The sequence below is a fragment of the Ovis aries genome, chromosome 8 (genome assembly GCF_016772045.2).
Source record: "Ovis aries strain OAR_USU_Benz2616 breed Rambouillet chromosome 8, ARS-UI_Ramb_v3.0, whole genome shotgun sequence".
Lineage (NCBI taxonomy): Eukaryota > Metazoa > Chordata > Mammalia > Artiodactyla > Bovidae > Ovis > Ovis aries.
The window spans coordinates 63,240,890-63,257,065 of NC_056061.1; the positions used below are offsets into that span (position 1 = coordinate 63,240,890).

General features: G+C 44.0%; 1 protein-coding gene across 2 annotated transcripts in view; it reads left to right on the forward strand.

The window, feature by feature from the left end:
* Positions 1 to 6,004: 6,004 nt before the first annotated feature.
* The window catches only part of ARFGEF3 (ARFGEF family member 3), a 181,457-nt gene continuing 171,285 nt past the window's right edge, over positions 6,005 to 16,176 (forward strand). For both annotated transcript variants that reach the window (XM_027972495.3, XM_042253525.2), the window contains exons 1-2: positions 6,005 to 6,271; positions 13,634 to 13,685. In XM_027972495.3, coding sequence (XP_027828296.1) covers positions 6,187 to 6,271; positions 13,634 to 13,685 — 137 coding nt within the window. In that variant the 5' untranslated portion in view covers positions 6,005 to 6,186. The remainder of the gene's footprint in view (positions 6,272 to 13,633; positions 13,686 to 16,176) is intronic.

Below are 16,176 nucleotides of genomic sequence, written 5' to 3' on the forward strand. Positions count from 1 at the left end.
TAATATAGATGCATGTATAAGTGTTAGTGTTAGTTGCTCAGTCATGCCCGACTCTTTGCAACCCCATGGACTGCAGCCCACCAGGCTTCTCTGTCCATGAGATTTTCCAGGCAAGGATACTGGAGTGGATTGCCATTTCCTTCTCAAGGGGATCTTCCCAACCCAGAGATCGAACCCGGGTTTCCTGCACTGCAGGGAGATTCTTTACCAACTGAGCTACAAGGGAAGCCCATAGATGCATGTATAAGTTTTAAAATACAAACATACATATATAAATGGAAAATAAATATAAACTAGAATAGAATAGAATTAGAATACAATTCTATTAGAATAGAAGAGGTGGGCTGCTGTCCTTGGGGTCACAAAGAGATGGACACGACTCCTAGAACTACAAGTGTTTTTAAGAGAATGTGTTATCACAGAGAGGTATATTTTTAATTTCTCAGCTGATTTATCAAGAATCTATTCTACTTTTATGTTCTATTCTATTTTAATTCTATTCTAATCTATTCTACTTTTATTTCATTTTCTCAGCACTTAAATAATTTGTAATCATAAAAATAAAAATGTTCAAGGAAAAAATAAACTCACCTATAACTCCATCAGAGATAAACACTGTTAATAGTTTATGTTTATTTTCCATTTATATAGGTATGTATGTATTTTAAAACTTATACATGCATCAAATATTTAAATAATACAACCGGGCTCACTTAGTGCAAAGAAGTAAATAGCATTTTACAACCTTCCATTTCTATACAGTAAAAACTGCTTTTCAAGTCATTCAATATTCCTCTCCTGAATTATCCTTTTTTTTCCTTCCATATTATTCTTAGAGGCTATATACTTTTTGCTGCTTTATGAATGCATACATCATAAATTATTTATCCATTTCTCTGCTGTTTAGATAGTTTTCAGTTTTTAAAAGTAACTGAATGATACACTAAAATCCTTTAAAACAAACAAACAAACAAAAAACCTTCATTCACTTCCATAATCACTTGCTTAGGATGAATTCCTAAAAGTGGGATTTCTGGGCTGGAGCCATATCTCTACTATATCCAGAACCCTTCCAGGACTGGGTACCCCTCCACCAGCACCCATAACACGACAGGACCTAATTGGCCAGCTCCTTACTAACATTAGGCAATCGTATGTAAAATCTCTCAGCTAATTTTATTAAAACAAAAATTACCTTTTATTTAAAAGTTGGTGCTTGCTTGAATTGTAAGTCATTTGTATTTATTCCTCTGAGAACTGACTTCATATTATCACCTATTGTTTTAAAGTGTGTATCTTTTTTTTTAATACTTTGTAAAAGTTTTTATTATTGTTGTATCGTGTCTGACTCTTTTGCAACTCCATGGATTGTAGCCTGCCAGGTTCCTCTGTCCGTGGGATTTCCCAGGCAAGAACACTAGAGTGGGTTGCCATTTCCTTTTGCAGGGGATTTTCCCCACCCAGGCATTGAACCCACATCTCAAGTGTCTCCTGCGTTGGCAGGCAGATTCTTTACCATTGAGGTCACCTGGGAAGCCCCAAAAGCTTTTATACAAAGGTATTTTAAAATCATTTTATCTCTGAAATATTATTTTCCTAGAGTATAATTGAGTTTGTTTTTAATTATAAAAATAATGAGTAATCTTTAAAAAAGTAAAAAACTTAACCACATAAAATTAAAAGATGTTACTCTCTCTTCTCTTCAGTCTGCTCCTCAGAGTGTCATTTGCTTTTTATTCTTTGTGCGGAACTTTTAACATAAAGCTTCTACATATTGAAATAGTCAAGTCTGTTTGCCTTTCCCTTTTGCCAGTTTCTTCCTTAGCTGCTCTATTAAAAATAATTTGAAAGCATTAAGATAAGTATATTCACTTACATTTTCTTCTAAACCTTTTACGGATCAATTCTTAAATTTAACTCCTTAACACATTTGTAATCTACTTTTCTGTATGGTATAAAGCTGTGATGTATGCACATATGTGTGTGTATAGTATAGATATACTATTTCCAAACAGTTAAAAATGTAGTCTTCCATAATTATATTGACTACAATGTTTTTAAATTTTTTCTTAGCACTGGAAACCTTTCTTCAAATGATGGCATTATGAGGTGTGTGGATGAGTGGAGGGTCCCTAGGGGTCTAGGACTTTACAAGTTTTGCCTCCTCACTACCAAATGGACTTAAGGAGCAGTCTGAACACCTCCCTCCCATCTGTTGGACACCCTCCCATGACACTTTCCTCACTGCCCTCCTGAACGACAGGTTTCCAACTACTCCTTTTCAGTCTCCTCTGCGGGCACCTGCTCCTCTGTCCATCATCTGAGGGTAAGAGGCCCCCCAGCTTCCTTCTGGCATTGTGCTCTTTCCATTTTATCTACTCCCTCCCAGTAACCTTTGTCAAATCCTGCTGTTGCTGCTGCTAAGTAGCTTCAGTTGTGTCCAACTCTGTGCGACCCCATGGACGGCAGCCCACCAGGCTCCCCCGTCTCTGGGATTCTCCAGGCAAGAACACTGGAGTGGGTTGCCACTTCCTTCTCCAATGCATGAAAGTGAAAAGTGAAAGTGAAAAGTGAAAGTGAAAAGTGAAAGTGAAGTCGCTCAGTCATGTCCAACTCTAGGCATCAGCAATTAGCTCTACTTAGTGGCTTCAAATCCTCCTTTCTATCACAGAGTCCTATCCTTAGTTCCTACCCATAAATAAAACACCCTATGAGTGAATGACTGACTCATTGTGATTCCATGGACTATACAGTCCTTGGAATTCTCCAGGCTAGAATACTGGAGTGGGTAGCCTTGCCCTTCTCCAGGGGAATTTCCCAACCCACGAATGGAACCCAGGTCTCCTGCATTACAGGTGGATACTTTTATCAGCTGAGACACAAGTTCAGTTCAGTTCAGTTCAGTCACTCAATCGTGTCCAACTCTTTACGACCCCATGAATCGCAGCACACCAGGCCTCCCTGTTCATCACCAACTCCTGGAGTTCACTCAGACTCATGTCCATTGAGTTGGTGATGCCATCCAGCCATCTCATCTTGTCATCCCCTTTTCCTCCTGCCCTCAGTCCCTCCCAGCATCAGAGTCTTTTCCAATGAGTCAACTCTTCGCATGAGGTGGCCAAAGTACTGGAGTTTCAGCTTTAGCATCATTCCTTCCAAAGAAATCCCAGGGCTGATCTCCTTCAGAATGGACTGGTTGGATCTCCTTGCAGTCCAAGGGACTCTCAAGAGTATTCTCCAACACCACGGTTCAAAAGCATCAATTCTTTGGCACTCAGCTTTCTTCACAGTCCAACTCTCACATCCACACCAAGGGAATATTTCATTCAAAGATGGGCTCGATAAAGGACAGAAATGGTATGGATCTAACAGAAGCAAAAGATATTAAGAAGAGGTAGCAACAATACACAGAAGAACTGTACAAAAAAGATAATCATGATGGTTTTATCACTCACCTAGAGCCAGACATCCTGGAATGCGAAGTCAAGTGGGCCTTAGAAAACATCACTATGAACAAAGCTAGTGGAGGTGATGGAATTCCAGTTGAGCTATTTCAAATCCTAAAAGATGATGCTGTGAAAGTGCTACACTCAATACACCAGCAAATTTCGAAAACTCAGCCATGGCCACAGGACTAGAAAAGGTCAGTTTTCATTCCAGTCCCAAAGAAAGGCAATGCCAAAGAATGCTCAAACTACCGCACAATTGCACTCATCTCACACACTAGTAAAGTAATGCTCAAAATTCTCCAAGCCAGGCTTCAGCAATATGTGAACCATGAACTTCCAGATGTTCAAGCTGGTTTTCTAAAAGGCAGAGGAACAAGAGATCAAATTGCCAACATCCACTGGATCATCAAAAAGGCAAGAGAGTTCCAGAAAAACATCTATTTCTGCTTTATTGACTATGCCAAAGCCTTTGACTGTGTGGATCACAACAAACTATGGAAAATTCTGAAAGAGATGGGAATACCAGACCACCTGACCTGCCTCTTGAGAAACCTGTATGCAGGTCAGGAGGCAACAGTTAGAACTGGACATGGAACAACAGACTGGTTTCAAATAGGAAAAGGAGTACGTCAAGGCTATATACTGTCACTCTGCTTATTTAACTTATATGCAGAGTACATCATGAGAAACACTGGGCTGGAAGAAGCACAAGCTGGCATCAAGATTGCCAGGAGAAATATCAATAACCTCAGATATGCAGATGACACCACCCTTATGGCAGAAAGTGAAGAGGAACTAAAGAGCTTCTTGATGAAAGTGAAAGAGGAGAGTGAAAAAGTTGGCTTAAAGCTCAACATTCAGAAAACGAAGATCATGGCATCTGGCCCCATCACTTCATGGGAAATAGATGGGGAAACAGTGGAAACAGTGTCAGACTTCATCTTTTTGGGCTCCAAAATCACTGCAGATGGTGATAACAGCCATGAAATTAGAAGACGCTTACTCCTTGGAAGGAAAGTTATGACCAACCTAGGTAGCATATTCAAAAGCAGAGACTGTGCCAACAAAGGTCTGTCTAGTCAAGGCTATTGTTTTTCCAGTTGTCATGTATGGATGTAAGACACAAGGGAGGCCCCAAACACCCTATGGATATCCTAATTGCCATTTCAAACTGAAATTGTTCATAACTGAACTCATATACTCCCTGGATTCCAAACCCTTCTCTTCCTTTCTTCTTTAACTTACAAGACAGGACCATTACCCTCCCATTTTCCCAGATAATAAACCTCGAAGTCATCCCATGTATTACCATGCCAATCAGTCAGTAAATCCTACTGCTTCAGTTCAAAGATCTCTTGCTATATCTTCCTCTATTCCTTTCCACCTGCCCTTGGCTTAATTTATTTGTAGATCACTGAAGAATCTTCGACTCTTTTCTAGCTGCCAGTCTCGGTTCAGTTCAGTTTAGTCGCTCAGTCATGTCCGGCTCTCTGCAGTCGGCTCCTCTGCAATTTCCCTCCCTCAGTACCACTACAGCTAAATTTCTAAAGAAAAACAAAAGCGTCCAGAATCCTTTCTGAGTTCCCAATCACAGCTTTCACAAGGGGGTGGGGGGAGAGACTCCAAATAAGACTCCTGCTTTCCCCTCCCCTTTTCCTCCAACATCCCTCCTAGGGCCTCCATCAGTGAAGGGCTTGAAGTGACTGAAGCACTCTCCTAAGATCTGAGACTCTGCCTCAGGCTGCCTTCCCCCATCCGGCCACCCTGGTCCGCTCCCAGTTCTGCCTGAAGCTTCTTCATCGCCAAAGCTTTCTCTGTCCACCCTCTCCCACCCACACACCTAAATTGGATAGCTCTCTGCTGCGTGATCCCCTGTGCGCCGTCACCCCACCCTTTTTTTTTTTTTTTTTTTTTTCCTTCAGAGGATAACAACTCAGGTCAATAGAGGATTGGAAAGGGAAGGAGGAGAAAATTTTTTAAAGGGTTTGGATTCAAGAGTCCAAATTTTGTTGGTTTGGGAAGTACCTTAACCTCTCTGGGCCCGATTTCCTCCTGTATAACGGGTGAATAACAGGGATATTAATCCTACCATGACCCACACACGCACACGTGAGATGATGTGGAGTACATGGTTGGGCAGAATCAGTCTGTTCACAGGTAGCGCCAGAGCCTGGCACCGAGGGCGGCCCAGAACTAAGGAGCCTGGACCGCGGGATGCCGCGGGCGGCGCAACGCCACCAGGCGCCGGAGGTGGGGGGGGCTCCTCTAGCCGAAGCCGAGCAGCCCCAACCCCGCCCGCCCGGGATGGAGGGGGAGGCGGGGGCAACGACGAGGCTCCTCCCCGCCCGCTGCCCGCCGCCGCCAGACGCTCCCTCGGGCCGAGCCCGGCCAACGCCCCGCCGGCGAGCCGGCCCAGGACACCCGTCACCAGCGCTCCGCGAGCCTCTGTGCCCCGGGGGCCGCCCCAGGTCTCGGCCTCCGCGCCCCAGGCGCCGTCTCCGTCGCGGCGTGCGGGGCGCACCTGACCCTGCGGGCGGGGCGGCGGGCGGGGCTCCGGGCCTGACGCGGCGGCGGCATGGAGCGGGCGTGATTCATCCGCCGCCGCGCCGGGCCGGAGCCGGGCGAGCGCAGCGGCCGCCCAGGCGCCCAGGGCCGGGCTGCGGTGGCGGCGGCGTCCCCGCCGGGCCTCGCGCGCGCTCCCCTAGCCGTCGGCTGCTGGCCCGCGGCAGAGGTCAAGATGGAAGAGATCCTAAGGAAGCTGCAGAAGGAGGCGTCCGGGAGCAAGTACAAAGCCATCAAAGAGAGCTGCACCTGGGCCCTGGGTAAGCGCGCCGAGCGGGGCGCCGGGCACCTGCCGGCGGGTCCTGTTCGCCGCCGCCGGAGGGCCGCGCCGGGGAGGGCTGTGATGGCCCCTCTGCGGGGTGCTGGCAGGGGGCTTTCGCTGAGCAGCTGTGACAGATGCTTTTTCGCGCGATTGCGAGAGTTGCCTCGGCGAATTGATGGGTGATGTGCAAATTTGGATTCGGGCGTGTACATCCATCCGCCTACCTTCTGGTCTCTTGATCTTCTCCCAAACCTTAATGGGGAACCGCCGAGCTCCCCTCCTGGCGGCCCCTTTCTTCACGTTCCCTGCACGGCGGACGACGGTCACCCATCTCCGAGTTCGGATCACAAGCCGGTGGGAAAACACCGGCCTGATTCCAAAGCGCCTGTGGGCTAGAGGGAAGTAGAACCGTCAACCGCGGTCTCAAGTACCTTGGCGAGTGTAACCAGGAAGGAACAGCTTATTTGCTTTTTCCTGATAGAGGCCAGCTTGTTAAGTATTAGCTTTCGTGGTTATTGTAAATGGAAAATAACATACAGGTGGGGTGGCGTTACCTCTTGCAATTCCATTGTTGTCTGCCCTTCAGACAGATTTGATTTTAGATTTGTGAACTCTGCAAGCACTGAAATAAGTTCCAGGTAGCAAATTTGTGTTTATTGTCAGACTTGGATTGTAGAACTCAACCTCGGAGAAAACGCAAGACATTCAATTAGGCAAGAATGTGGGCCATCAAAATTGTCTGGATGGAAATTCAGGGGGGTCAGGAGCGTACTTGGGGGTAATAGTGATGCTTGAGGAGGGAGGAAAGGAAGGGCCAAGAAGAAACCAGGGCAGCTCTGTGGGCCCCTGGCCTTCCCCAAGCCTGGATATGATTCCTCAGTTGCCACCCAGTCAAAACAGAAAATTGAATACCTTTCTCTCTCAACCAAAAAGCTATCAGTGTTTGTCATGACACTCTGCTGTGGTACAGCCTGGGAAGGGCCGTTAGCAGGTTTTCTACTAAATGGAGAATTCTGTTGGTGTTCTACGCATCTTGGTTAGTATTTAGAAGATCTGAATTCACATATGTTTGAGTGTGTGTGCACAGACCATCACTTTTTTTTTTTTTTAACCTCTGTCATCACAAAATTTTCTAGAATGTTGTCTAGTAAGTTTATCTTGTAGGCAGAATCAGAACTTGACCATTTGTTTACTGTTAGAAGGGGGGAAAAAATGGACCAGATACACAAGTGAGCAGCAAGGCTCTTAAAGCCACAGTACTGTTTTTGCATTGCCATTGTCATTCAGTCGAGTGATGGGGTAGATTCTCAAAGGCTTCAAATGAAAGGTCACAGATGTTCGGGTAACATAATCTAGCAGGTCCTGACTGCACTCTAGACAGGCTCTTACGTGTTCTTGTTATTATTTTGCTGTAAGTTAAGCAGATTTAGATAGCATGGGAGAGGAGAGGAATCTAGCATTTCTAATGTTTGGATTTTGATACTCTACATCTTGTTAAGTTAAAGTGCAATGTTACCTAGTTTAGGTCCTTGAAGAAAAAGCCCGGAGCTGAGGCAGCTAGATAATGTGAGCAGAGCCTGGAGTTCAGCCTGATGGGAAGAGTAAATGGGGTTCTTTTCCCAGGGGCCGTTCTCAGCAAGAGATGGGAGTGCATGAAACAGTTAAATAACAGTGGTGCGGAGCATTCATTGTGCAGGTTGGAAGGAGTAAACCAGGAAAACAGATCAAAGTAGAGGGAGTGAATGTGAGGTCAGGGGTTGGGGGTGGGGGTACTGGTATGAGTTGGTGGGCTTTTGAAGTCAGTTGGACTTGAAGAATGGGTAAGCTGTGGGTTTCTTCTTTTCTTTGCTTGTGTAGCAAAGATTTATTAAGACCTCCTCTGTACTGAGCGGTGGGAAGAGAAAAATGAATAAAATGCTTCCTCCCTGTAATTAGCTTGTTAGGAGGGTATGTTGGAGGGAGAATGCTGCAGAAACAAAGACACGAAGGTATGGCTTCCTGTTCTCTTTCCCACTCCAGTCCATTTTCCACTGTTCCAGATTTTTATTTTTTTGCTATAAAATGCTTTTCACTCCTCAATCCCCATACTGTTATTCTAGAGTAAAGTGTGAATTCCTTAGAATGCTCTTTGGAATCTAGCCCCAGCCTTCTTTCCTGGCGCCCTCACAGCAGGGGTTCATCGGTCCCCATTAAACCATATCCTCTCTTGTACATTCTGTGAGCTGTATTTTCCTTGGCCTGGGCTCATGCTAGTCCTGCCACGGCTTACCTTTCCAGACTCCCAAGCCTCAGCTCACATACAAAGGCTTCCCTGAGCTCTGCAAGTGAATCGGTTGCTCCTCTGGGCTCTTAGCTGTGCCCTCAGGATCCTCTTAGAGCGCCTGCTTTGGGGGATTATAGTTGGTTATGCCACAGCTACTCTTTTAGGGGCAGGATGATTGAGAAATATTTTGGATTCAGGAGACAAAACGAAAAAATTCAAGCATACTTAAAGCAAAATAGAATGTTTCAGTCTATGAACTAAACAGCCCTTGGAAGGCTATCTGTGGGTTGAGTTTGGTTCAGGAATTAGATACTGTAACAGAGATCTTACTCTGCTCTTTTGGGATGACAAACACACTCAACATGAGTCTCCAAAGCTTTGAGTTCATCAATCAGCACACTTAGACCATCTCAGGAAAGAGGGGTTCATCCCCCACTTAGACCATCATGGGAAAAGGGGGTCTTTTCCATACTTAGAGTATCTCAAGAGAAAGCAGTCATCTTACACTTCAGCCATTATAAGCGAGAGGGATCACCATGACATTTAGACCACCCCAGGAGAGAGTCATTCTTATGAAAGCTACCATGGGAGAGAGGGGTCATCTTCACACTTCATCCATATCACGAGAAAGAGCTCATCTCTCACTTGGACTATTATAGGAGAAAGACATTTAGATCATAACAGGGGAGAGGAGTCCTCTCCCACTAAAACTCTCATAGGAGAGAGAGAGTGCATCTCCACATTTAGGCCATTACAGGAGAACAGGTCACTTCCCACTTGGCCAATCATGGCATCACCCTAAGGGAGTGGAGCTCTTGCAGTCTCTCCTGCCCAGTCCTTGGTGTTGATGAGTTGAGTGTGCATCCCTGAACCAGTCCTCTAGCTAAGGAATGAAACAGGCTAGCTGTCTACAAGGCCCACTGAAATCCCAGAGTCAGCCAAAGATGGCTTCCTCAAAACAAAATTAGGGTTTGCAACTTGAGAGGCAGGTGAGTGGATGGTGGTCAGCCAAAGCAACACATGTCCACAGTGTAGACAAGAGCTTCCTTAGCATAGGGACTGTCACTTAGGCTTGTTTGTGGCTTCTGTGCCTATAATATGAGAGACACATGTTCAATACATAAATAAACCAACATGTTAATGACTTATTTGGGTTTTAAGTGATATTAATCTTTTTTTCTAGTTACAAAAGTTATATATGCTCATTTCAGAATATTGAAAAATACTCAAACACTATAAAGAAAATAATCTCATCACCCATAGAAAACACTAATAATATTTTGAAATATTTCCCTTATGCAAAGGGTTTTTTACCACATATAGTGGATTGTTATTTTTTATTTTAACTTCAGCAGTTTCTGAAAATTGATTTTCTTAATGGCTACATAATAACTGGCAAGGAATATATATGTATTTTTTCTCTATTTTGAGCTATCTAGTTTATATACTTTTCTTGTCAGTGAGGAAGTGGCCTGACTAAGGAATGAAAAAAGAAAAAGGGACTGGGCCACTGTGTGGAGGGCCTGAGAGAAGATTCTCCTTCAAGGACTGGCAGTCCTGGAGGTGTGGGAGCTGGAAATGGCCAGGATGGAACAGAAGGGGCAGATCGTTAGAACTGGATCATGCGTCTTTTAGAAACTTTGAGTGTTTTGCATACACCAGGGGCTCCTGTTGAATTGATTTAGAAAATGGAGAAGAGAAAGAAAATCAGAAGTTGGAACAGCAAGTTAGGGAAGAATGCTGGTCTGTGTAACCTCATCCTTTGGTCTTTCCACTCGCTCTTCCTTACAGCCTCAGTGTGTGCTGCCTTCACAGCCAAACTGCTTAAAAAGGGGATGTAGTGCTCGTGTCCATGTCCTCCCTTCCTGCTCACTCTTCGGCTCACTCCAGTCTTTCTCCTCTGTCCTTCCACCTATTGAAGAATAAGGTACTCAGACCTCAGAGTGTAGCAGACCACTCTCACATCCCTCTTAAAGGTCCTCTTGGCCACTCTGGGCATCTACTTGATTTTGGCCTCATGCCTGCACCCTAGCGGTTTTGAACCTGCCTCTTGAGTTTTTCTGTCTCCTTTGCAGTTTCAGCTCCCATAGTGGGTGTGTGCTTGGAAAGGAAAGTGAAAGTGAAAAGAAAGTGAAGACACTCGTGTCCGACTCTTTGCGACCCCATGGACTATAGTCCACCAAGCTCCTCCGTCCATGGGATTCTCCAGGCAAGAATACTGGAGTGGGTTGCCAGTTCCTTCTCCAGGGGATCTTCCCGACCCAGGGATCAAACCCAGGTCTCCCACATTGCAGGCAGTCGCTTTAACCTCTGAGCCACCAGGGAAGCCCTGGATGGGTGTGTGCTTAGTCATGTCCAACTCTTTGTGACCCCATGGAGTGTAGCCTGCCAGGCTCCTCTATCCGTGGAACTTCCCAGGCAAGAATACTGGAGTGGGTTGCCATTTCCTTCTCCAGAGGATCTTCCCAACCCAGGGATTGAACCCACGTTTCCTGTGGCTTCTGCATTGGCAGGCAGATTCTTTATCACTGAGCCACCTGGGAAGCTTCAGTTCCTCCCCAGCCTAAAAGTGTGTGTTTCACAAGAATTAGCCATGAACCCTCTTCTCTGACTCCCAGCCCACCTGGAGTTGAACATTTTCAGAGCCGCAACTTCAGTTCAGTTTCTGAGAATGCGATACCCACGTTTAGATCCCTGGGCTTCCCCTTCTCTGACACCAGCCCACTTCTTCCTCCAATGCAACGTCCTACCGCTTCTCTTCTGGAACGGGGAGGGCTCATTATGGCTGTTCTGTGACTTTCTCTTTGCCCTTTCCTCTCACTCTTCGTTAGCATTTGCAGGGTTGGGCACTGTTGCACAGCTTGAGTTAAATATAAACTCCCCTGTCTGATGAGGAAAACTGTAGTGGTTTGGTTGTTCGCTGTCAGACCCTCTTCTTGGGAAGCAGCATCAAGTTATCCTGGATATTGGCCGTGCCCACCTGCCTGGCCTTTGAGCTGCTCCCGGTACCTACATCTCAGGGCTTTGTTTTATGATCCTGTCTCATCTCAAGAACTGACCTCAGTCCTTCTACTTGCTCCCTTGCCTTGTGGCCCTTGCACCACTGACTCGTCCAACCATCATTCTGTTTTGCTCTCTTCCTCAAACCTGCTGCTGTGCCCCATGGACCACAGCAGTCCCAGATCCTATCATCATGGTTTCTGTTCTTACTCTGGAGTTGCAGGGATACATTTGGTGCCCACTGTTCCCTCTGATCTCTTAGCTGTGTGGGAAGAGACGTTTCTCCTTCCCCAGTAAAAGTAATTTAGACTGACAGGGCTTGTTGACTCTCAAACAGTGAAGAGAGGAGGCAAGAGTTTGAACAGAAAAAGTGGAGACAAGTTGGAGCGTGTGATGTTGTGATTTATGATAAGAAATATATATTTGGTCTTGGTCCCTGTTTCTGGTTCAGAGCTTCTAAAATCCTTGGCATTTCCCAAAAGGAAGAGAGCTAAAAATGTCATTCTTTATGTTAGTGAAGTAATTTTGGACCACATCTAAGGATGGGGGCTGGTTGCCAAAACCATCCTCTCCAGTCCCACTCCCCCTGACCTCCACGGAGAGGAGAGGAGCTGAAGATCAAACATCAGTGGCTGATCAGTTGTACCTGTGTAATGAAGCCTCCGTAACACCTAAAGGGATGGAGTTTGGAGAGCTTCCTGGTTGACACCGAGAAAGCATGGAATCTCTCTGCCCTTTCCCCATACCTTGCCATGTGTATCTCTTCCACTGGGCTATTCCTGGATCATATCCTTCTGTAACATACCAGTAATCTAGTAAGTAAAAGTTCCTGTGAGTTCTGTGAGTCATTCTAGCAAGTTAATTAAACCCAAGGAGGGGGTTTTTGGAAACTTTAATTTATAGCCAGTCGGTCAGAAGCACAGGTGACAACCAGGACTTGAGATTGGCATCTGAAGGTGGGGAGGTGGCAGGGTGGGAAGGTGGCAGGGGGAGTGGGTGTTCCAGGCTTGCAGGACTGAGCCCAGCCTGTGGGGCCTTGCGTTCTTTCCAGGTAGATAGTGTCAGAGTTAAGTTAAATTGTATGACACTCAGCTGGTGTCAGAGAATTGCTTGTTGAGGGAACCATCTCCCCTACCACCCCCCAATCCCACAAATACACATTGGAATTGGGTGCAGGATTGTTAAATCTATTGAAATAGAACAGTTTTTATTTTGAAAGAGAATAGTGAATGTTTCATTATTACTATAATTGGAGGCTTCAAGAGTGTGAATATCCATAGTAATAGTAAAGTGTTGAGCATCCAGGTGAGGTTAATGAGATTTGGGTGTGAGCCTTCCAATCAGATTTCTTCAATACTGTGTGATTTTTGAAAAGTTTCACCTGCTGTGTCATAAATGTGAGACGAGCTGTTACATAAAGTGCTTTGTGAACATGAAAGTCTCTCAAGTATAAGTTATTATTTAAAGGTATTAAAACAGTATTTTCAAGGAAATAGCTCTCCTTTCTCTATTGTTATTGCAAGAATATAGCATTTTTAGTCAGTTGTAAATAGATTACATTGGCATTCTGTTTCAGGTTAGGAATTGGCTCTGTCTCTAAGGGAAATGTGTCCTAATTTTTAAGCTCTGAGAGGAAGTCTTGTGAGCTAGAAAAGGCAAAGGATTTTTAAGTGTGGATGATTTGCGTGCACATAGTTGAGAATTGACTAATTTATAATTATAGGAATTTCCAGGTGAGGGGAAGAAACTAATAGTGAGATTTATGTACAGTTTAGATTCCTGCTGCTGCTGCTGCTGCTAAGTCGCTTCAGTTGTGTCTGACTCTGTGCGACCCCATAGATGGCAGCCCATCAGGCTCCCCCATCCCTGGGATTCTCCAGGCAAGAATACTGGAGTGGGTTGCCATTTCCTTCTCCAATGCATGAAAGTGAAAAGTGAAAGTGAAGTCGCTCAGTCCTGTCCGACTCTTGGTGATGCCATGGACTGCAGCCTACCAGGCTCCTCCATCCATGGGATTTTCCAGGCAAGATTACTGGAGTGGGGTGCCATTGCCTTCCTCACATATTTATTTTTAACTTTGTAATTTTCCTTTTGCAGAAACCCTCGATGGTGTGGATACCATTGTCAAGATCCCTCCACACTTGCTGAGGTAAGGAGACTGGAGTTGTAGAATATAGTAGAAGAAAAATGGCCCACCATGTTTTCTTGACGAGCCCAGATAACCTCTTTGGCTTATAGCATTTTAGTTGCTGACTGTTGACCTTTCTGCATCTATGAACTCGGGTGTTTCATGAGTGTCTTAGTGTCAGTGAAATCTGTATTCCAAAGGAACCAGCTGTGGAAGTCTTGGATGAAAGGATGAAATTGGTCAAGGAGAGAAATGACCAAAACCTAAGTGAGGATGTGGACTGTGGATGTGGAGACTGTGGATTAGTCTCCTGCCATGAGTTAGGAAATGGCGCCCACTTTGGGCTTCTCTAGTGGCTCAGCTGGTAAAGAATCCGCCTGCCTTACAGGAGGCCTGGGTTTGATCCCTGGGTTGGGAAGATCCACTGGAGAAGGGAACGGCTACTAACTCCAGGATTCTGGCCTGGAGAATTTTGTGGACTATATAGTCCATGGGGTCACAAAGAATCAGACACGATGGAGTGACTTTCACTTTGGGGGGAAGCAGTCCTGCACCACATGGGGTGGATTTAAGCTCTCACTGGCCCCTTGGGTGGACATCATCTCACAAACTCTGTGGCCACCTGCAGCAGCCCTGAGACAGTGAATCTATTTCCCCAGTTCCTCAACTCTCTCCACTCCCCCTACCACCATCATTGTGAGAGAAATACATGCCTTTTGTGGAAATTTGGAAAGAGCATACGAAAGTTGCCCGTAATTACACCAATCTAGAATAACCACTGAAAAAAATTTAACAGATTCTCTTAAACACTTTCCCCCCAACACACATACATATTTTTACAAATTAATATGAGGCTTTATTTACAGGTTTGTTTCCTGCTTGGTTTTTTTGGTCAGCACTATAGAAGAATGTTTTCTAATGCCCATATCTGTTCTTGAAATAGTGCATATTCTTTTATTATATGGCTGTTGTGACATAAATTATTTAGTAATTTTCTTATTAAACATTTGGATTGTTTCTAGATTTTTCTTTGCAATTATTAAAAACTAAGTTTTTTTAGTATACTTTCTGTATTGTCAGGACACTTATGATTTATTACATATTTTCTCTCTTTTCAAGTAGATTGAAAAAAGAATTATGCTTCTGTCTATTTAGAAAATGTATTACTTCTACTGTAGTGCCTGCTATAGGCTGATACATTCGTGTGTTAGTCAATTCATGTATAAGGGAATTCATGCGTTGATCAAACCACGTATACTTTTCTTCTAAACAGAATGTCTGGCACCAACATTCTTAGCCAGAGGAGGGGTATTCCAGCTGGCGTATGCATGCACACAAAGGAATGTAAAAAATCTCCAGGAGATAGAAAGGCATAGATGGTTGAAGGGAGATGATTTCTTGGTTCCCAGTTTCTATAGTTAACCTGTCTTAAACTTATTTGCTTCAGAATTGATTTTGCTGTGTCTCTTTTGCCATTTCACCTCTTACAGTCACCTTTCTCCCTCCTGACAAAGCATAGCAGAGCTGTCTTCCACCCTATCCTGACTCTGACCCTTGTGTGTTGTCCTGGGATGCAAAACCCTCTTCCCACCTACAGAGAACTATGAAAATATTAGTGTCTGTGTTGGTAAAGGGGATGAATAGAATGACCAAGGCACACATCTGTTTGCAGGTTAGTTTTCATTTCTTGGCTTTCAGTGAAATTGGAAGAGGACCTAATCTCATTATAACAAAGAAAAAAGATTTTTTTGATGATGAATCTCCTTCATTCTTTTCTTACTTATATAAGCAAGGTTTCTTAGTGCTTGCATCTTTAAAAGTGGGAAAAAAGGTATGGAATTTATATTATTATTGTAATAATTCAGTTTCATCATATAATAGTAGAGAGTGTTCATTGATCAGTATATGAACTAGTTGAGAAGAAAGAGACAAATCCTGTACATTTCTTTAGAGATACATTTCCAATAAATTTTTAACTTCCATGTTAACTATATTAACATTCTTATAAGTAATTATTAATGTTGTTTGGATCAGTTGTGTGCATTAGTAATGATAGCTCAAAGAAGAAAATGGAACACTTTTAAGTCTTACAGCCAGAGGAAATTTTTAAGAATCACTTTATATACATTTTTGTTGCAGGGAAATATAATAGGAAAATTCATAAAATCAAGTGTTAAATGTATTAGATTGAGAGATAATTTTGTGTGGGGAGTAAAATGGAAATACAAGTTCAAGGAGATAACAGTGCAGCCTTTTTGCAAAGAGGAGTTTGTTCATGTATTTTTTGATGGGTGAAGATTTGCAAATTGGTGTGGTATTTGGATTTTATTGGATACCTTTGAGTGATATGTTTTAATTTGTACTAATTCCAATATGCCAGAATTACAGCCTTTGCAATGAATTAAAATGATGGTTGAGAAATTTAAATGTCAACTTAAAATGTGTGAAAAATAGTATTTAAAATTTGCAAAAATGTTTGATGACACTGCTGTAAAGGTTGTTTCTCTATCCA